Here is a 20,325-nt window from a genome sequence, read left to right as displayed (position 1 = left end):
ATCAAATATGCATTCATTCATATATTGATATTTCTGCTTTCTTTCCAACTGTATTCATTTAACTTTGTGTTAAGACCCCTGTTTATTTACTCTGACATTTCATTTTTGATTCGTTTTAATCATTTAATCCTTCATTCATATAATTATTCTGAAATCACTGAATTAAATGGATCTTTATCCATTTATCGCTTAATTTATTAATTTTTTTCTTATTTTTTGGAATAAAGACATCATGAAAGATCCTGAAATCTGTGTTTCAGGTCTCTTACTTTGTGTCTGAGGGTCCAGGTCCATCACTGAGGTCTGGAGGTTGATCTTTGGACCGGTCACTCTTCATAGACAGACAGTCAGATCCTGCAGACTCTGCTCTCCGTCTGAGGTGCTGACCTCTGCAAACACAAACATGCTGTTATTCATATGCATTCATTCATATATTGATATTTCTGCTTTCTTTTCAACTGTATTCATTTAACTTTGTGTTAAGACCCCTGTTTATTTACTCTGACATTTCATTTTTGATTCGTTTTAATCATTTAATCCTTCATTCATATATTTATTCTGAAATCACTGAATTAAATGGATCTTTATCCATTTATCGCTTAATTTATTAATTTTTTTCTTCTTTTTTGGAATAAAGACATCATGAAAGATCCTGAAATCTGTGTTTCAGGTCTCTTACTTTGTGTCTGGTGGTTCTGGAGGTCTGGGTGGGTTCCTGTTGGCAGAGCGACCGCTGGATGCTGCAGACTCTGCTCTGTCCATCTTCTGGACTTCAGTCAGTCTGAGAGGAACTCCTGCTGGGGTCCAGAGTCAGGACTAAACAAGGTGAGGCTGCGTTTCAGTTTTATGCTCCTAACATCTGGAACAGCCTTCCAGAAGATGTGAGACAGGCCTCAACTCTGACAATGTTTAAATCCAGGCTGAAAACAGTTCTATTTAGCTGTGCATATGACACCTGAAAGTGTTTTATCTGCACTCTTCACTTTTTAATTAATTAATTAATGATTATTTTTAATGGGTTTTTTATTATTATTATTTTTTATTTTTTATTTCTTTTTAATGATTTTATTATTTTTATTTTTATTATTATTTTTTATTTTTATTATTATTTTTTATTTCTTTTTAATGATTTTATTATTTTTATTTTTATTATTATTTTTTATTTTTATTATTATTTTTTATTTCTTTTTAATGATTTTATTGCCTTGTGTATGAATTGTGCTCTATAAATAAAATTGCCTTGCTGAGCTGCTGTGCTGGTGCAGCGCATCTGGTGCGCCCTGCGCGCAGTGTTTGGAATAACGCCGTTTAAAGTAACGGCGTTAGGTAACGTCGTTATTTTTTCAGTAACGGGGTAATCTAATTAATTACTTTTCCCGTCGTTATAACGCCGTTAACGTTACTGGACGTTAAATGCGGTGCGTTACTATACATTGATTGAATAAACTGTGAGATCCGAACGCACCCCTGGCTCACAGCTAGTGAGAGGAGGTGGGTTAATAACGAGGTATGCGATTGGCTGAGGCAGAGTAATGTTTCATGGTAGCCAATCGGAGCCAGTGTTAGACACACATGCCAGCACACGCGCCACACACACACAAACAGACATGCACACAACCGCTGAACAGAGAGTCGAAGAAGCAGCAGAGATGGCGGAACAATCTGATGAGAAGTTAGCGTTTACCAGGTGGCAATATAAGCACTACTTTAACTTCGTTGGAGTTAAAGGCAAGAACGTACATGTTATATGTACATTATGTGCAGGAGCCAAGTCTTTGTCGACATCCGTTGTGAGCAATTCAAATTTGATGAAGCATCTCACAACGACTCACGCGTCGACAAAACTAGTGGCCAAAAACACCGATACAGAGTTTGATTTATTTAATTTGCTACAGTTATTGCGAACACACTTTATATTATTTAACTGTTTACTTTTGAAGAAAATACTTGAAGTACAGAATGTCTACCAGACCAGTTGTCTGAGATTGGGAGTTTGTTTATTTAATTAAGATTTCATTATTTAATTAAGAATAAGACTACAGAGCTAAACACACTTTTTTGTTGTTTAAAAGTTTACTTTTGTTGTGAAAAAAACACTTGGAAGTACGGATTGTTTACTTGACCAGTTGTCTCAGATTGAGAGTTTGATTTAATTTGCTAGAGTTAAATGCACTTTATATGGTGTAACTTTTTACTTTTCTTACGAAGATAAGATAGATAGAAGTGCAGGATAAACATCTGGCTGTCTGTCGAAAATAAATCTAAAAGGTTATGCACAAACACCTGTCTGTTCTACTCATTTCAACTGAATGACTGAAAACTGCTAAAAAAAAATCTAAATTCTATGACATATTGCAACTTTTTTTTAACAGTAACGAAAATAGTTACTTTCCCTGGTAACGAGTTACTTTTATTATAGAGTAATTCAGTAACTAACTCAGTTACTTTTTGGAACAAGTAGTGAGAAACTATAACTAATTACTTTTTTAAAGTAACGTTCCCAACACTGCCTGCGCGCGACCGCGCGTGTTCACGTGACAGAGGAAGAGAGGTCGGGTGTGCGCGAGGAGGTGGCTCATTTCGGGGCATTGTTTTCAGTCGTTTTTAATCGCTCAGGTTTTCAAAAGATCATTTCAAAACCGGCCTCAGTAAAATGTTAATAATAATAATAATTAAAAAAGCAACGAAGTTACAAAACTTTGGTTGCTAAAGGGCAGAGGTAGCGGTGCTTCAGCACCACCTGATGTCTATGCGCGCACGCCACTGCCCTGAAAGCAGTTTTTGGAACTTGGGATGAACTTTACATTTCCCAAACATGGAGGAAAATAAGATCTAAATAAGACAAGCAGCGCGTGTTCTGGTCACAGCGCAGCGCGCGCGCTCCAGCGGGGTGCGCGCAGTTTCAACTCAAACTCATAATGTTTAAAGTGTTGAATACCACGTGTTTATCTGTGTGGGAGGAAACACGAGAGATGAGGAGATTTCAGCCTGCCATTACAAATAAAAAGTGTTTGTATGGAGATAAATGTTCAGTTATCTGAACGGACATGTCCTCTGTTCAAAGTCTCACCGAGACGGAAGTAACGCCTCACAGAGGCTCCACAGTTCAATAAAAGCAGTTTGTGTGGAAGATGAAGCGAACCGAGTTCAGCCTGTAAACGCACTCAGACTCTGGAGGAATAGAAGAAGAATGTTGTTCACTCACCCTGCTGCTGACTTCAGGCTTCACCCTGCTGCTGTTAACTCAAAATGGAGCCTGAACACTTTAGTTTCATTTCCCCTGCCGAGCATTTACAGGAAGTCAAGTGGGCCGCGTGTACGTGCATGTGTGCGTGGGTGTGTGAGCGCGCTGGGATTTATCTGACTGCATTCATTTAAGTGTGTTAAAGTCCCTCAGTTTTCAGTTTGCTTCTCCTTTACATCATATTGATCCTTATTCCTTTATAATTATTTATTTGTTTATCTTATTTTGACCTCGTCATGCATTATTTTTATTCATTTTTCAAACAGATTTCATTCATAGATGTATTTACTTCAGTTATTTCCCATTTCTCCCCGTAGTTATTGTCCCAATAACAGCCCATTATAAATAGATCAGGATAATAAAAGGGAACATTGTGCAGAAATAAATACAGGAAAAAACAAATCAACACAGAAATAAATTCAATACATTCCAATTGAAATAACAAATAAAATTTAAATCTCAATTAAATGAACAATTAAATGAATGCACTTTCAAATTAAAGCATAATATATATATAGGCCTATATATATTTCACATTCTCCGCATTAACTGATTATTTATTTGCATCGACAGGAAGAGCACAAACTTTCTCTTTTTTAGCCGGGGGAAGAAAAAAATATAAAAGTATAAATGTACAAAGAGTATAGAAGCATCATGTATAAAAATTGCATCGCTGTAAAGAAAAACATATTAATTCAATAAGTTTTTACAGTCTTGGGAATTTCTACACCAGTGATGTCGGTGCTGTATTGATATAGTTCTTTAAAAAAAGTGTAAAATTGGGTTTTCTGTCAGTCCATTTCCTTTTTGTGGATATGAAATTTACCTAAAAATAAAACAATTTTTTATGGATATATTTTGTGTTTAATTTTGAAAGATACTTCCTTGATCTTATTGGATGCAGATAGAGTCCCAGTGTCCAGCAACAATATACGGGAGGTATGGCAGGGAATACACGACATCACCAACTACAGAGGAGCGGGGTGAAGTTGGCCGCAGGCCGACATCAGAGTTGCTGCAGCGGATCGAGCTGAGCGAGATGCCGCTAACTCCGCGGAGCTTGAATATCCAACATCCAACTTCGAACTAACGTCACCGCGGTTTGAAGTGACGTCATGAGTGAGAATGAGGAACTGGAGTTCAGCTGTTGAAGGAGCGGCTCCGGAGCCTCCGCGTGTCCGTCCCCGCGTGTCCGCCTCCTCCCGCGGGGATCCGGGAGGAGGAGCGGCCGCTCTCAGAGGAGGAACATGGACGTGTCTCTGCTCAGAGAAGAGTACAGGAGCCGCAGAGAGAGGCAGAGCAGGCGGACACAGGTGCTGCTGTTCACCGCAGGTGAGCTGCCGGCCGGGAACCATCTTTGTTCTGTTTGTGTGCGTCCAGAGGGAACCGGTGTCCGTTTACCTGTTTACCTGCCAGGTTACCTGTCTGGTTACCTGCCAGGTTACCTGCCTGGTTACCTGCCAGGTTACCTGCCTGGTTACCTGTCTGGTTACCTGCCAGGTTACCTGCCAGGTTACCTGCCTGGTTACCTGCTTGGTTACCTGCCTGGTTATCTGTCTGGTTACCTGTCAGGTTATCTGTCTGGTTACCTGTCAGGTTACCTGTCAGGTTACCTGCTTGGTTACCTGCCTGGTTACCTGTCTGGTTACCTGCCAGGTTACCTGCCTGGTTACCTGCTTGGTTACCTGCCAGGTTACCTGCCTGGTTACCTGCTTGGTTACCTGCCTGGTTATCTGTCTGGTTACCTGCCTGGTTATCTGTCTGGTTACCTGTCTGGTTACCTGTCTGGTTACCTGCCTGGTTACCTGCCAGGTTACCTGTCTGGTTACCTGCCCGGTTATCTGTCTGGTTACCTGCCAGGTTACCTGTCTGGTTACCTGCCAGGTTACCTGCTTGGTTACCTGTCAGGTTACCTGTCTGGTTACCTGCCTGGTTATCTGTCTGGTTACCTGCCAGGTTACCTGTCTGGTTACCTGTCAGGTTACCTGCCTGGTTACCTGCCTGGTTACCTGCCTGGTTACCTGTCTGGTTACCTGCCTGGTTACCTGTCTGGTTACCTGCCTGGTTACCTGCCTGGTTACCTGTCAGGTTACCTGTCAGGTTACCTGCCTGGTTACCTGTCTGGTTACCTGCCTGGTTACCTGCCTGGTTACCTGTCAGGTTACCTGCCTGGTTACCTGCCTGGTTACCTGCCTGGTTACCTGCCTGGTTACCTGTCTGGTTACCTGCCTGGTTACCTGTCTGGTTACCTGTCTGGTTACCTGCCTGGTTACCTGTCTGGTTACCTGTCTTGTTACCTGCCTGGTTACCTGTCTGGTTACCTGTCTGGTTACCTGTCTGGTTACCTGCTTGGTTACCTGCCTGGTAACCTTTCAGGTTACCTGCCTGGTTGCCTGGTTACCTGTCTGGTTACCTACCTGGTTACCTGTCTGGTTACCTGCCTGGTTACCTGCCTGGTTACCTGCCTGGTAACCTGTCAGGTTACCTGCCTGGTTACCTGTCAGGTTACCTGCCTGGTTACCTGCCTGGTAACCTGTCAGGTTGCCTGCCTGGTTACCTGCCTGGTTACCTGCCAGGTTACCTGCCTGGTTACCTGTCTGGTTATCTGTCTGGTTACCTGTCTGGTTATCTGTCTGGTTACCTGTCTGGTTATCTGTCTGGTTACCTGTCTGGTTACCTGTCAGGTTACCTGTCTGGTTACCTGTCAGGTTACCTGTCTGGTTACCTGCCTGGTTACCTGCCTGGTTACCTGCCTGGTTACCTGCCTGGTAACCTGTCAGGTTACCTGCCTGGTTACCTGTCAGGTTACCTGCCTGGTTACCTGCCTGGTAACCTGTCAGGTTGCCTGCCTGGTTACTTGCCTGGTTACCTGCCAGGTTACCTGTCTGGTTACCTGCTTGGTTACCTGTCTGGTTACCTGCTTGGTTACCTGCCAGGATACCTGCCTGGTTACCTGCTTGGTTACCTGCCTGGTTATCTGTCTGGTTACCTGTCTGGTTACCTGTCTGGTTACCTGCCTGGTTACCTGCCTGGTTACCTGCCAGGTTACCTGTCTGGTTACCTGCCAGGTTACCTGTCTGGTTACCTGCCTGGTTATCTGTCTGGTTACCTGCCAGGTTACCTGTCTGGTTACCTGCCAGGTTACCTGCTTGGTTACCTGTCAGGTTACCTGTCTGGTTACCTGCCTGGTTATCTGTCTGGTTACCTGCCAGGTTACCTGTCTGGTTACCTGTCAGGTTACCTGCCTGGTTACCTGCCTGGTTACCTGCCTGGTTACCTGTCAGGTTACCTGTCAGGTTACCTGCCTGGTTACCTGCCTGGTTACCTGTCAGGTTACCTGCCTGGTTACCTGCCTGGTTACCTGTCTGGTTACCTGTCTGGTTACCTGTCTGGTTACCTGCCTGGTTACCTGTCTGGTTACCTGTCTTGTTACCTGCCTGGTTACCTGTGTGGTTACCTGTCTGGTTACCTGCCTGGTTACCTGTCTGGTTACCTGTCTGGTTACCTGTCTGGTTACCTGCTTGGTTACCTGCCTGGTTACCTATATGGTTACCTGCCTGGTAACCTTTCTGGTTACCTATCTGGTTACCTGCCTGGTAACCTTTCAGGTTACCTGCCTGGTTGCCTGGTTACCTGTCTGGTTACCTACCTGGTTACCTATCTGGTTACCTGCCTGGTTACCTGCCTGGTTACCTGCCTGGTAACCTGTCAGGTTACCTGCCTGGTAACCTGTCAGGTTGCCTGCCTGGTTACCTGCCTGGTTACCTGCCAGGTTACCTGCCTGGTTACCTGTCAGGTTACCTGCCTGGTTACCTGTCTGGTTATCTGTCTGGTTACCTGTCTGGTTATCTGCCTGGTTACCTGTCAGGTTACCTGTCTGGTTATCTGTCTGGTTACCTGCCTGGTTACCTGTCAGGTTACCTGCCTGGTTACCTGCCTGGTAACCTGTCAGGTTACCTGCCTGGTTACCTGTCAGGTTACCTGCCTGGTTACCTGCCTGGTAACCTGTCAGGTTGCCTGCCTGGTTACCTGCCTGGTTACCTGCCTGGTTACCTGTCAGGTTACCTGTCTGGTTACCTGCCTGGTTACCTGTCAGGTTACCTGTCTGGTTATCTGTCTGGTTACCTGCCTGGTTACCTGTCAGGTTACCTGTCTGGTTACCTGCCTGGTTACCTGCCTGGTTACCTGCCTGGTAACCTGTCAGGTTACCTGCCTGGTTACCTGTCAGGTTACCTGCCTGGTTACCTGCCTGGTAACCTGTCAGGTTGCCTGCCTGGTTACCTGCCTGGTTACCTGCCAGGTTACCTGTCTGGTTACCTGCCTGGTTACCTGTCAGGTTACCTGTCTGGTTACCTGCCTGGTTACCTGTCAGGTTACCTGTCTGGTTACCTGCCTGGTTACCTGCCTGGTTACCTGCCTGGTTACCTGTCAGGTTGCCTGCCTGGTTACCTGCCTGGTTACCTGTCAGGTTACCTGTCTGGTTGCCACAAAGTGAACACAAAGTGAACACAAAGATGCCATAAAGTGAACACAAAGTGAACACAAAGTGAACACAAAGTGACCATAAAGTGAACACAAAGATGCCACAAAGATGCCACAAAGATGCCACAAAGATGCCACAAAGATGCCACAAAGAGAACACAAAGAGAACACAAAGTGAACACAAAGTGAACATAAAGTGAACATAAAGATGCCACAAAGATGCCACAAAGGGAAAGAGTGTGATGCCCGTGCATCACACTCTTTCCCTTTGTGGCATCTTTGTGTTCACTTTTTAGGGTTCACAAACATCTCTCCGGCGCTGCTTTGAGGTTCTGAAACACCAGCTGAGACCTGCACCAGGAGGCTCCAAGCTTCTAAAATGTGGTTTTACATCTTTTAGTGAAGATTGTTTTTGTTTTTTTATGCAGATGATGCACTTGTGCTTCCTGTAAAAGCTGCTGGTCTCATGTTAACCCCAGTTCAAACTCTGTTTGCAGACTCCGAGCAGCCGTTGGAGGCCATCGGGATCGTCCCCGTTGCTCAGGGTGTGACATCACCAGGTGTGACATCACCAGGTGTGCCGAACAACACTCCGACATCGCCCGTCACTTTTGACTCCGACCAGAAGATGTACGACCCCTGGCACGTCCACCTGGACCTCCACCGGCGCTGCCGCACCGCCGTCTGCACCCGGACCAGCAGGTCAGCCCCTCGCTGTTTACTCACCTGTTGTGTTGTTTACTCACCTGTTGTGTTGTTTACTCACCTGTTGTGTTGTTTACTCACCTGTTGTGTTGTTTACTCACCTGTTGTGTTGTTTACTCACCTGTTGTTGTTTATCAGCCCCTCACTGTGTACTCACCTGTGCTGTTTACTCACCTGTGCTGTTTACTCACCTGTTGTGTTGTTTATCAGCCCCTCACTGTTTACTCACCTGTTGTGTTGTTTATCAGTCCCTCGCTGTTTACTCACCTGTTGTTGTTTATCAGCCCCTCGCTGTTTACTCACCTGTTGTGTTGTTTATCAGTCCCTCGCTGTTTACTCACCTGTTGTTGTTTATCAGTCCCTCGCTGTTTACTCACCTGTTGTGTTGTTTATCAGCCCCTCGCTGTTTACTCACCTGTTGTGTTGTTTATCAGTCCCTCGCTGTTTACTCACCTGTTGTTGTTTATCAGCCCCTCGCTGTTTACTCACCTGTTGTGTTGTTTATCAGTCCCTCGCTGTTTACTCACCTGTTGTGTTGTTTATCAGCCCCTCGCTGTTTACTCACCTGTTGTGTTGTTTATCAGCCCCTCGCTGTTTCCTCACCTGTTGTGTTGTTTATCAGTCCCTCGCTGTTTACTCACCTGTTGTTGTTTATCAGCCCCTCGCTGTTTACTCACCTGTTGTGTTGTTTATCAGCCCCTCGCTGTTTACTCACCTGTTGTGTTGTTTATCAGTCCCTCGCTGTTTACTCACCTGTTGTTGTTTATCAGCCCCTCGCTGTTTACTCACCTGTTGTGTTGTTTATCAGCCCCTCGCTGTTTACTCACCTGTTGTGTTGTTTATCAGCCCCTCGCTGTTTACTCACCTGTTGTGTTGTTTATCAGCCCCTCACTGTTTACTCACCTGTTGTGTTGTTTATCAGTCCCTCGCTGTTTACTCACCTGTTGTGTTGTTTATCAGCCCCTCACTGTTTACTCACCTGTTGTGTTGTTTATCAGTCCCTCGCTGTTTACTCACCTGTTGTTGTTTACTCACCTGTTGTGTTGTTTATCAGTCCCTCGCTGTTTACTCACCTGTTGTGTTGTTTATCAGTCCCTCGCTGTTTTCTCACCTGTTGTGTTGTTTATCAGTCCCTCGCTGTTTACTCACCTGTTGTTGTTTACTCACCTGTTGTGTTGTTTATCAGCCCCTCGCTGTTTACTCACCTGTTGTGTTGTTTATCAGCCCCTCGCTGTTTACTCACCTGTTGTGTTGTTTATCAGCCCCTCGCTGTTTACTCACCTGTTGTGTTGTTTATCAGTCCCTCGCTGTTTACTCACCTGTTGTTGTTTATCAGCCTCTCGCTGTTTACTCACCTGTTGTGTTGTTTATCAGTCCCTCGCTGTTTACTCACCTGTTGTGTTGTTTATCAGTCCCTCGCTGTTTACTCACCTGTTGTGTTGTTTATCAGTCCCTCGCTGTTTACTCACCTGTTGTGTTGTTTATCAGCCCCTCGCTGTTTACTCACCTGTTGTGTTGTTTACTCACCTGTAAACAACACGCCAGCCGGCGTCGCCACATGATAAAGACATTTTTTTGTGTTTTTCCTCCCTGGAAGCTGCCGGTTTCTGGACTTCCTGTTCCAGTGTGGTTCTGCTTCCTGTACCAGTGTGGTTCTGCTTCCTGTACCAGTGTGGTTCTGCTTCCTGTTCCAGCGTGGTTCTGCTTCCTGTTCCAGCTTGGTTCTGCTTCCTGTTCCAGCTTGGTTCTGCTTCCTGTTCCAGCGTGGTTCTGCTTCCTTTTCCAGCTTGGTTCTGCTTCCTGTTCCAGAGTGGTTCTGCTTCCTGTTCCAGTGTGGTTCTGCTTCCTGTTCCAGCGTGGTTCTGCTTCCTGTTCCAGCTTGGTTCTGCTTCCTGTTCCAGCGTGGTTCTGCTTCCTGTTCCAGCTTGGTTCTGCTTCCTGTTCCAGCTTGGTTCTGCTTCCTGTTCCAGCTTGGTTCTGCTTCCTGTTCCAGCTTGGTTCTGCTTCCTGTTTCTGCTTCCTGTTCCAGCTTGGTTCTGCTTCCTGTTCCAGCGTGGTTCTGCTTCCTGTACCAGTGTGGTTCTGCTTCCTGTTCCAGCTTGGTTCTGCTTCCTGTTCCAGCTTGGTTCTGCTTCCTGTTCCAGCTTGGTTCTGCTTCCTGTTCCAGCGTGGTTCTGCTTCCTGTTCCAGGTTGTTTCTGCTTCCTGTTCCAGCTTGGTTCTGCTTCCTGTTCCAGCTTGGTTCTGCTTCCTGTTCCAGTGTGGTTCTGCTTCCTGTACCAGTGTGGTTCTGCTTCCTGTTCTAGCTTGGTTCTGCTTCCTGTTCCAGCTTGGTTCTGCTTCCTGTTCCAGCTTGGTTCTGCTTCCTGTACCAGTGTGGTTCTGCTTCCTGTTCTAGCATGGTTCTGCTTCCTGTACCAGTGTGGTTCTGCTTCCTGTTCTAGCATGGTTCTGCTTCCTGTACCAGTGTGGTTCTGCTTCCTGTTCCAGCATGGTTCTGCTTCCTGTTCCAGCTTGGTTCTGCTTCCTGTTCCAGTGTGGTTCTGCTTCCTGTACCAGTGTGGTTCTGCTTCCTGTACCAGTGTGGTTCTGCTTCCTGTTCCAGCGTGTTTCTGCTTCCTGTTCCAGCTTGGTTCTGCTTCCTGTTCCAGCGTGGTTCTGCTTCCTGTTCCAGCTTGGTTCTGCTTCCTGTTCCAGCGTGGTTCTGCTTCCTGTTCCAGTGTGGTTCTGCTTCCTGTACCAGTGTGGTTCTGCTTCCTGTTCCAGCGTGGTTCTGCTTCCTGTACCAGTGTGGTTCTGCTTCCTGTTCCAGTGTGGTTCTGCTTCCTGTACCAGTGTGGTTCTGCTTCCTGTTCTAGCATGGTTCTGCTTCCTGTACCAGTGTGGTTCTGCTTCCTGTTCTAGCATGGTTCTGCTTCCTGTACCAGTGTGGTTCTGCTTCCTGTTCCAGCTTGGTTCTGCTTCCTGTTCCAGCTTGGTTCTGCTTCCTGTTCCAGCGTGGTTCTGCTTCCTTTTCCAGCTTGGTTCTGCTTCCTGTTCCAGAGTGGTTCTGCTTCCTGTTCCAGTGTGGTTCTGCTTCCTGTTCCAGCGTGGTTCTGCTTCCTGTTCCAGCTTGGTTCTGCTTCCTGTTCCAGCGTGGTTCTGCTTCCTGTTCCAGCTTGGTTCTGCTTCCTGTTCCAGCTTGGTTCTGCTTCCTGTTCCAGCTTGGTTCTGCTTCCTGTTCCAGCTTGGTTCTGCTTCCTGTACCAGTGTGGTTCTGCTTCCTGTACCAGTGTGGTTCTGCTTCCTGTTCCAGCTTGGTTCTGCTTCCTGTTCCAGTGTGGTTCTGCTTCCTGTTCCAGCGTGTTTCTGCTTCCTGTTCCAGTGTGGTTCTGCTTCCTGTTCCAGCGTGGTTCTGCTTCCTGTTCCAGCTTGGTTCTGCTTCCTGTTCCAGCGTGGTTCTGCTTCCTGTTCCAGCTTGGTTCTGCTTCCTGTTCCAGCTTGGTTCTGCTTCCTGTTCCAGCTTGGTTCTGCTTCCTGTTCCAGCTTGGTTCTGCTTCCTGTACCAGTGTGGTTCTGCTTCCTGTACCAGTGTGGTTCTGCTTCCTGTTCCAGCTTGGTTCTGCTTCCTGTTCCAGCGTGTTTCTGCTTCCTGTTCCAGTGTGGTTCTGCTTCCTGTTCCAGCTTGGTTCTGCTTCCTGTTCCAGCGTGGTTCTGCTTCCTGTTCCAGCGTGGTTCTGCTTCCTGTTCCAGCTTGGTTCTGCTTCCTGTTCCAGTGTGGTTCTGCTTCCTGTACCAGTGTGGTTCTGCTTCCTGTACCAGTGTGGTTCTGCTTCCTGTTCCAGCTTGGTTCTGCTTCCTTTTCCAGTGTGGTTCTGCTTCCTGTTCCAGCTTGGTTCTGCTTCCTGTTCCAGTGTGGTTCTGCTTCCTGTTCCAGCTTGGTTCTGCTTCCTGTTCCAGTGTGGTTCTGCTTCCTGTTCCAGCTTGGTTCTGCTTCCTGTTCCAGCGTGGTTCTGCTTCCTGTTCCAGCTTGGTTCTGCTTCCTGTTCCAGCGTGGTTCTGCTTCCTGTTCCAGCTTGGTTCTGCTTCCTGTTCCAGCTTGGTTCTGCTTCCAGAAGAAGGGAACCTTCCAGGTGGAAACCGGCTCTGTTGTGTCTCTCTGCAGGTGGTGGTGGTCGTCCTCCGAGGTCGGCGGCTCCCAACAGGACACGTCTCACTGTGGAGAAGGTGATCCTCATCCAGACTGTGACGGCTCCAGTGGGGGCTCCTCCAGAACCTGCGGGGCGGCTCAGGTCCAGAGTCCCTCTGAGCAACACCTCAGGGAGGATCCTCCCGATGGCGCCTCCAGGATGACCACAGAGAGTCCGGTCAGTGGTTCTGAGGGGCCTGAGGCCCCCAGCTCTGATGACGGCACCCACCTCCACCAGGACCAGAACCAGGAGCAGAACCAGAACCAGAACCAGGAGAAGAACGGGTCTGCAGAGAGCAGAGCCGACGGGTCCCAGAACCACTACCCGTTCCCCAGCAGGAGGGCGCCGAGGATCTCTGAGGCCGCCAGGAGGCTGGGCATGTACTCGGCTGAGTGTCCCGGGGCCCGGCGGGGTCAGAGGTCCGAGCACGAGTCCGTACCGCCGGAATAACCAATCAGAACAGAGTCTGAGCGACGCCCACTGGCTCTCAGATCAATACTTACATCCTGAGCAGTCTGAGTGTGTCGAGCTGTTGGTACCGATCCTCCTTCAGACGAGTCTGTGGGACTTTATCTGCTTTCTGTCAACAGAATCAATGAAAAGTTGGAATAAAAAGCTGACTTTAAAGCTGACTTTAAAGGTGACTTTAAAGCTGACTTTAAAGGTGACTTTAAAGGTGACTTTAAAGCTGACTTTAAAGGTGACTTTAAAGGTGACTTTAAAGCTGACTTTAAAGGTGACTTTAAAGCTGACTTTAGAGGTGACTTTAAAGCTGACTTTAAAGCTGACTTTAAAGCTGACTTTAGAGGTGACTTTAAAGCTGACTTTAAAGCTGACTTTAAAGCTGACTTTAAAGCTGACTTTAAAGGTGACTTTAAAGGTGACTTTAAAGGTGACTTTAAAGCTGACTTTAAAGGTGACTTTAAAGGTGACTTTAAAGCTGACTTTAAAGGTGACTTTAAAGCTGACTTTAGAGGTGACTTTAAAGCTGACTTTAAAGCTGACTTTAAAGCTGACTTTAGAGGTGACTTTAAAGCTGACTTTAAAGCTGACTTTAAAGCTGACTTTAAAGCTGACTTTAAAGGTGACTTTAAAGGTGACTTTAAAGGTGACTTTAAAGCTGACTTTAAAGCTGACTTTAGAGGTGACTTTAAAGCTGACTTTAAAGCTGACTTTAAAGCTGACTTTAAAGCTGACTTTAAAGCTGACTTTAAAGGTGACTTTAAAGGTGACTTTAAAGCTGACTTTAGAGGTGACTTTAAAGCTGACTTTAAAGCTGACTTTAAAGCTGACTTTAAAGGTGACTTTAAAGCTGACTTTAGAGGTGACTTTAAAGCTGACTTTAAAGCTGACTTTAAAGCTGACTTTAGAGGTGACTTTAAAGCTGACTTTAAAGCTGACTTTAAAGCTGACTTTAAAGCTGACTTTAAAGCTGACTTTAAAGGTGACTTTAAAGGTGACTTTAAAGCTGACTTTAAAGGTGACTTTAAAGGTGACTTTAAAGGTGACTTTAGAGGAGACTTTAAAGGTGACTTTAAAGGTGACTTTAAAGGTGACTTTAAAGCTGACTTTAAAGGTGACTTTAAAGCTGACTTTAAAGGTGACTTTAAAGCTGACTTTAAAGGTGACTTTAAAGGTGACTTTAAAGCTGACTTTAAAGCTGACTTTAAAGGTGACTTTAAAGGTGACTTTAAAGGTGACTTTAAAGGTGACTTTAAAGGTGACTTTAAAGCTGACTTTAAAGGTGACTTTAAAGGTGACTTTAAAGCTGACTTTAAAGGTGACTTTAAAGGTGACTTTAAAGGTGACTTTAAAGCTGACTTTAAAGCTGACTTTAAAGCTGACTTTAAAGCTGACTTTAAAGGTGACTTTAAAGGTGACTTTAAAGCTGACTTTAAAGGTGACTTTAAAGGTGACTTTAAAGCTGACTTTAAAGGTGACTTTAAAGCTGACTTTAAAGGTGACTTTAAAGGTGACTTTAAAGGTGACTTTAGAGGAGACTTTAAAGGTGACTTTAAAGGTGACTTTAAAGGTGACTTTAAAGCTGACTTTAAAGGTGACTTTAAAGCTGACTTTAAAGGTGACTTTAAAGGTGACTTTAAAGCTGACTTTAAAGGTGACTTTAAAGGTGACTTTAAAGCTGACTTTAAAGGTGACTTTAAAGGTGACTTTAAAGGTGACTTTAAAGCTGACTTTAAAGGTGACTTTAAAGGTGACTTTAAAGCTGACTTTAAAGGTGACTTTAAAGCTGACTTTAAAGGAGACTTTAAAGGTGACTTTAAAGGTGACTTTAAAGGTGACTTTAAAGGTGACTTTAAAGCTGACTTTAAAGGTGACTTTAAAGGTGACTTTAAAGCTGACTTTAAAGGTGACTTTAAAGCTGACTTTAAAGGTGACTTTAAAGGTGACTTTAAAGGTGACTTTAGAGGAGACTTTAAAGGTGACTTTAAAGGTGACTTTAAAGGTGACTTTAAAGCTGACTTTAAAGCTGACTTTAGAGGAGACTTTAAAGGTGACTTTAAAGCTGACTTTAAAGGTGACTTTAAAGCTGACTTTAAAGCTGACTTTAAAGCTGACTTTAAAGGTGACTTTAAAGCTGACTTTAAAGCTGACTTTAAAGGTGACTTTAAAGGTGACTTTAAAGCTGACTTTAAAGCTGACTTTAAAGGTGACTTTAAAGGTGACTTTAAAGCTGACTTTAGAGGAGACTTTAAAGGTGACTTTAAAGCTGACTTTAAAGCTGACTTTAAAGGTGACTTTAAAGCTGACTTTAAAGCTGACTTTAAAGCTGACTTTAAAGGTGACTTTAAAGCTGACTTTAAAGGTGACTTTAAAGCTGACTTTAAAGCTGACTTTAAAGGTGACTTTAAAGCTGACTTTAAAGCTGACTTTAAAGCTGACTTTAAAGGTGACTTTAAAGCTGACTTTAAAGGTGACTTTAAAGCTGACTTTAAAGCTGACTTTAAAGGTGACTTTAAAGGTGACTTTAAAGCTGACTTTAAAGCTGACTTTAAAGGTGACTTTAAAGGTGACTTTAAAGCTGACTTTAGAGGAGACTTTAAAGGTGACTTTAAAGCTGACTTTAAAGCTGACTTTAAAGGTGACTTTAAAGGTGACTTTAAAGGTGACTTTAAAGGTGACTTTAAAGGTGACTTTAGAGGTGACTTTTTTTTTTTTTTTTTACCACAAACCAACTGTCAGTTGGACCTTCTTTGACATAATAAAGGTTTATTATTGCTTTTATATAAATGTGAAGTAATTACTTCTGAATGAATTATATTGAAAGGGAAAAAAAACCTGAACTTTTTTCTGGTGTTTAAATGTTTTTATAATTCACGGGTCAAAGATGAACCATAAGACAATCTTTGTACCCTGGTGGTGTACAGCCCACATGGAAACATAAACAAAAATAAAGTATGATTTTTTTCTAATGATGGGGTCCCTTTAGGAAAAGTCATAACATTTCAAGTTGGAAAAAGATAGTTTAAGGTATTTTTTCTACAGCTAAACATGGTGGTGGCTCACTTTTGATCTGTTTTGCAGTTAATAAAGTAGACCATAAACCACAGTAAACGGGTTCCAGGAGAGAACTCTTTCTCTGGAACTAAGGGGCCGAGGACAGCCCACACCATGATCCCCCCTCCACCAAACTTTACACTTGGCACAATGCAGTGAGACCAGCACCGTTCCCATGGCAACCACCAAACCCAGACTCCTACATCAGGTCACCGGACGGAGAAGCCTGATTGGTCCCTCCAGAGAAGGCGTCTCCACTGCTCCAGAGTCCAGCGGCGGCGTGCTTTACACCGCTGCATCCGACGCTTTACATTGCACCTGGTGATGTGTGGCTTGGATGCAGTTTCCATGGAAACCCGTTCCACGAAGCTCTCTACGCACTGTTCCTGAGCTAATCTGACGGCCACATGAAGGTTGGAGGTCTGCAGCGAGTTGACGACCTCGGCGTCCGCTGCTCCGGCTCAAAAAGACAAAAAAAAAAAAAACCTGAAAGAGTTCTGTGCTACAGGTTATTTTATTTATATGAGATTCTGATAATAAAATCTGTTTAAACAGCCACTGAGCGCACCAGTACAACACTGAGTGTTCAAAAAGAAAAATGAAATAAACATAAATAATAAATAAATAAAATAAAAAGAAGAATAAAATAAAAATAATAAAATGGTAATAAAAATAAATAATACAATAATAAAAATAAATAAAATAAAAAGAAGAAGAATAAGATCAAATATAAAATAAATAATAATAATAATAAATAAAAGAAGAAGAAGAAAATTAAAATAAATAATGAAAATAAAAAGAATAAAATCAAATATGAAATAAGACCCTCTTAGCCCTTAACAGGTGGTCCTTTCTGGTTTATGTTTCTGCATCTTTCATATTCAGCAGACGCTTTCATCCAAAGTGACTTACAGATGAGGTCATAAGATTACAGCTGACATCAAAGCTCCATGAGGTCAGAGGTCGGAGGTGACGGTGCAGAAAGAGAAGGAGTATTTATATCATCATGAGATCCAGAGTATCAGAGGTGTCACACATCCATCAGAAGCTAAACTCTTCCGGGTATTTCTACATGAGGACAGTTCAAACATGGGGGTCAACTTTAAATCTCTCTCAAACTGTTAACTTTTTTAAAACTGTTAGCAAATATTTTAAAATGAGTTGCTTCTACTTTTGAGATAAAAGACTTTTTAAAAATAATTAAAAAAAAAAAAGAGAAGATCCGATGTTATTCCCGACAAAACTCGAGTTAAACTGAACTTTGTTCCAAGCCAGAAAAGGGACTCTCTGCTCTCTGATTGGTCAGATTATTGTGACGTCATTCTCCCGCCTCCTGTTACCATGGCAAAGTGGGTGGCCCTCGTGGTGCAACCACCTGCAGAGCTGCAGAGTAAACACACCAGAGTCATGGCGGCGGCTCCGGACTCTCCTCTCTACCTGGGCCTGGACTTCAGCACCCAGCAGGTGAGCACAACCTGGCCGCTCCCTACCGCTACTGCGCACACGCTACTGCGCACACGCGGAACCAGAAGCCTTCAGAGTGTGTGATGCCGGTTTTTCTGTGTCTGTGGAGCTGAAACTCGCGCAGAACTCTGTCTGTGCACCCCGGAAGTGATCAGAGGGACTCTGGCTCGCGCTGAGTCGCTGGAACACGGATCGATCAGCTGATTGATCTGTGCTCCGTGTTTCCTGAAGCTCGCGCGCGGGGCTTCCACGTCACAGAGTGTGTAACCTTCAGGGAACCTCGGAGAAAATCCCCGAAGGTTACTGACACTTTGGTTCCTGCAGATCTGACCCGGTTCCTGCAGATCTGACCCGGTTCCTGCAGATCTGACCCGGTTCCTGCAGATCTGACCCAGATCTGACCCGGTTCCTGCAGATCTGACCCGGTTCCTGCAGATCTGATCCGGTTCCTGCATATCTGACCCAGTTCCTGCAGATCTGATCCAGATCTGACCCGGTTCCTGCAGATCTGACCCGGTTCCTGCAGATCTGACCCAGTTCCTGCAGATCTGATCCAGATCTGACCCGGTTCCTGCAGATCTGATCCAGATCTGACCCGGTTCCTGCAGATCTGACCCAGTTCCTGCAGATCTGATCCAGATCTGACCCGGTTCCTGCAGATCTGACCCGGTTCCTGCAGATCTGACCCGGTTCCTGCAGATCTGACCCGGTTCCTGCAGATCTGATCCAGATCTGACCCGGTTCCTGCAGATCTGATCCAGATCTGACCCGGTTCCTGCAGATCTGATCCGGTTCCTGCAGATCTGATCAAGATCTGACCCGGTTCCTGCAGATCTGACCCGGTTCCTGCAGATCTGATCCAGATCTGACCCGGTTCCTGCAGATCTGACCCGGTTCCTGCAGATCAGACCCAGTTCCTGCAGATCTGATCCAGATCTGACCCGGTTCCTGCAGATCTGACCCGGTTCCTGCAGATCTGACCCGGTTCCTGCAGATCTGACTCTGTGTGTGTGTGTGTGTGTGTGTGTGTGTGTGTGGGTGTGCGTGTGCGTGTGCGTGTGCGTGCATGTGTGTGCACGTGAGCAGCTGAAGGTGGTGGCCCTGGATGGAAGCCTGGCCGTGCTTCATCAGGATGGGGTGCAGTTTGACTCTGACCTGCCAGAGTTCAGGTGAGTTTTATTTCTCCTAACGTGGTCTGAGGCAGCCTCGGCTCTTTGAACTGTTTGTTTGTTTGTTTGTTTGTTGTGTTCAGGACTCAGGGAGGAGTTCACATCCACCCTGACAGACTGACGGTCACCTCACCTGTGCTGATGTGGGTCAAGGTGAGTGTCAGACAGACTCCTGGTGCTGCAGCTGTTCACACATTAACTCCCGCTGAGCGTCGTCATGTGACCTCTGACCAATCACATGTTCTGGCTGGCGATTGGCCGTCTTCAGGCTCTGGACCTGCTGCTGGACAAGATGAAGAGGGCGGGGCTTGACTTCTCCCGGGTCAGAGCGCTGTCGGGCAGCGGCCAGGTGAGATGGCAGCCGGTGCTGCCCTGGGTCCTGCTCACCTTCAGCTTTTATTTTGTTATTTATGTCGACATGTAGAGAGGGAGCTAAAGAAAGTCCCATCAGGTTTACTCCAACAGGAAAAAACAGGAAAAAACAGGAAAAAAAGGGAAAAACTGGGAAAAACAGGAAAAAATAATCAGGTTTACTCCAACAGGAAAAAACAAGGAAAAAACAGGAAAAAAAGGGAAAAACTGGGAAAAACAGGAAAAAATAATCAGGTTTACTCCAACAGGAAAAAACAGGAAAAAACAGGAAAAAATAATCAGGTTTACTCCAACAGGAAAAAAACAGATCTGAAGCCAACTGACTTTCAGAGTAAAAGTCCTGTTTACACAGAAAAGGATTCCAGGTTTGTGAGGTGCAAGCACTGAGGCTGTGTTCCATACTGCATACTACATACTACATACTGCATACTACATACTACATACTGCATACTACATACTGCATACTACATACTACATACTACATACTACATACTGCATACTACATACTGCATACTACATACTACATACTGCATACTACATACTGCATACTACATACTACATACTGCATACTACATACTACATACTACATACTGCATACTACATACTACATACTGCATACTACATACTGCATACTACATACTACATACTGCATACTACATACTATTTACTACATACTACATACTGCATACTACATACTACATACTGCATACTACATACTGCATACTACATACTACATACTGCATACTACATACTACATACTGCATACTACATACTGCATACTACATACTACATACTGCATACTACATACTACATACTGCATACTACATACTGCATACTACATACTGCATACTGCATACTACATACTGCATACTACATACTGCATACTACATACTGCATACTGAATACTGCATACTACATACTACATACTACATACTGCATACTACATACTGCATACTACATAGTGCATACTGCATACTGCATACTGAATACTGCATACTACATACTGCATACTACATATTGCATACTACATACTACATACTGCATACTGCATACTACATACTGCATACTACATACTACATACTACATACTACATACTGCATACTACATACTGCATACTACATACTACATACTGCATACTACATACTACATACTACATACTGCATACTACATACTGCATACTACATACTACATACTGCATACTACAT

At 44.7% G+C, this 20,325-nt stretch overlaps 3 protein-coding genes across 4 annotated transcripts in view; 2 read left to right on the top strand and 1 right to left on the bottom strand.

Annotated features, from left to right (window-relative positions):
• LOC142370210 (uncharacterized) overlaps positions 1-3,295 on the bottom strand; it is a 78,232-nt gene extending 74,937 nt beyond the window's left edge. The window contains exons 1-3 of the mRNA XM_075452689.1: positions 3,206-3,295; positions 680-816; positions 270-389 (exon numbers count right to left, since the gene is read on the bottom strand). Coding sequence (XP_075308804.1) covers positions 270-389; positions 680-762 — 203 coding nt within the window. The 5' untranslated portion in view covers positions 763-816; positions 3,206-3,295. The remainder of the gene's footprint in view (positions 1-269; positions 390-679; positions 817-3,205) is intronic.
• A 1,060-nt stretch (positions 3,296-4,355) lies between these two features.
• LOC142370206 (uncharacterized) lies at positions 4,356-13,226 on the top strand. The gene is made up of 3 exons (XM_075452685.1): positions 4,356-4,576; positions 8,224-8,428; positions 12,575-13,226. Exons 1-3 carry the CDS (start codon positions 4,492-4,494, stop codon positions 13,047-13,049), a joined length of 765 nt encoding a protein of 254 aa, XP_075308800.1. The 5' UTR covers positions 4,356-4,491; the 3' UTR covers positions 13,050-13,226.
• Positions 13,227-17,471: 4,245 nt separating this feature from the next.
• Positions 17,472-20,325, top strand: part of xylb (xylulokinase homolog (H. influenzae)) — a 50,154-nt gene continuing 47,300 nt past the window's right edge. Inside the window, exons 1-4 of one of the 2 annotated variants that reach the window (XM_075452676.1) lie at positions 17,472-17,579; positions 18,666-18,748; positions 18,832-18,901; positions 19,017-19,097. In XM_075452676.1, coding sequence (XP_075308791.1) covers positions 17,523-17,579; positions 18,666-18,748; positions 18,832-18,901; positions 19,017-19,097 — 291 coding nt within the window. In that variant the 5' untranslated portion in view covers positions 17,472-17,522. The remainder of the gene's footprint in view (positions 17,580-18,665; positions 18,749-18,831; positions 18,902-19,016; positions 19,098-20,325) is intronic. The other variant, XM_075452675.1, reaches the window with a different exon arrangement.

This window comes from Odontesthes bonariensis, chromosome 20 (genome assembly GCF_027942865.1).
Source record: "Odontesthes bonariensis isolate fOdoBon6 chromosome 20, fOdoBon6.hap1, whole genome shotgun sequence".
Taxonomy (NCBI): Eukaryota; Metazoa; Chordata; class Actinopteri; order Atheriniformes; family Atherinopsidae; genus Odontesthes; species Odontesthes bonariensis.
The sequence above is the reverse complement of the archived record's forward strand: the minus strand, read 5'-3'. Positions and strand labels throughout refer to the sequence as shown.

What these genes read in the sequence shown, in the direction of transcription:
- LOC142370206 (XM_075452685.1), top strand. Translation starts at nt 4,492, where the DNA reads ATGGACGTGTCTCTGCTCAGAGAAGAGTACAGGAGCCGCAGAGAGAGG. An exon ending in GGTGCTGCTGTTCACCGCAG is followed by an intron (nt 4,577 to 8,223) that starts GTGAGCTGCCGG and finishes CTCTGTTTGCAG; the next exon opens with ACTCCGAGCAGCCGTTGGAG. An exon ending in GTCTGCACCCGGACCAGCAG is followed by an intron (nt 8,429 to 12,574) that starts GTCAGCCCCTCG and finishes GTCTCTCTGCAG; the next exon opens with GTGGTGGTGGTCGTCCTCCG.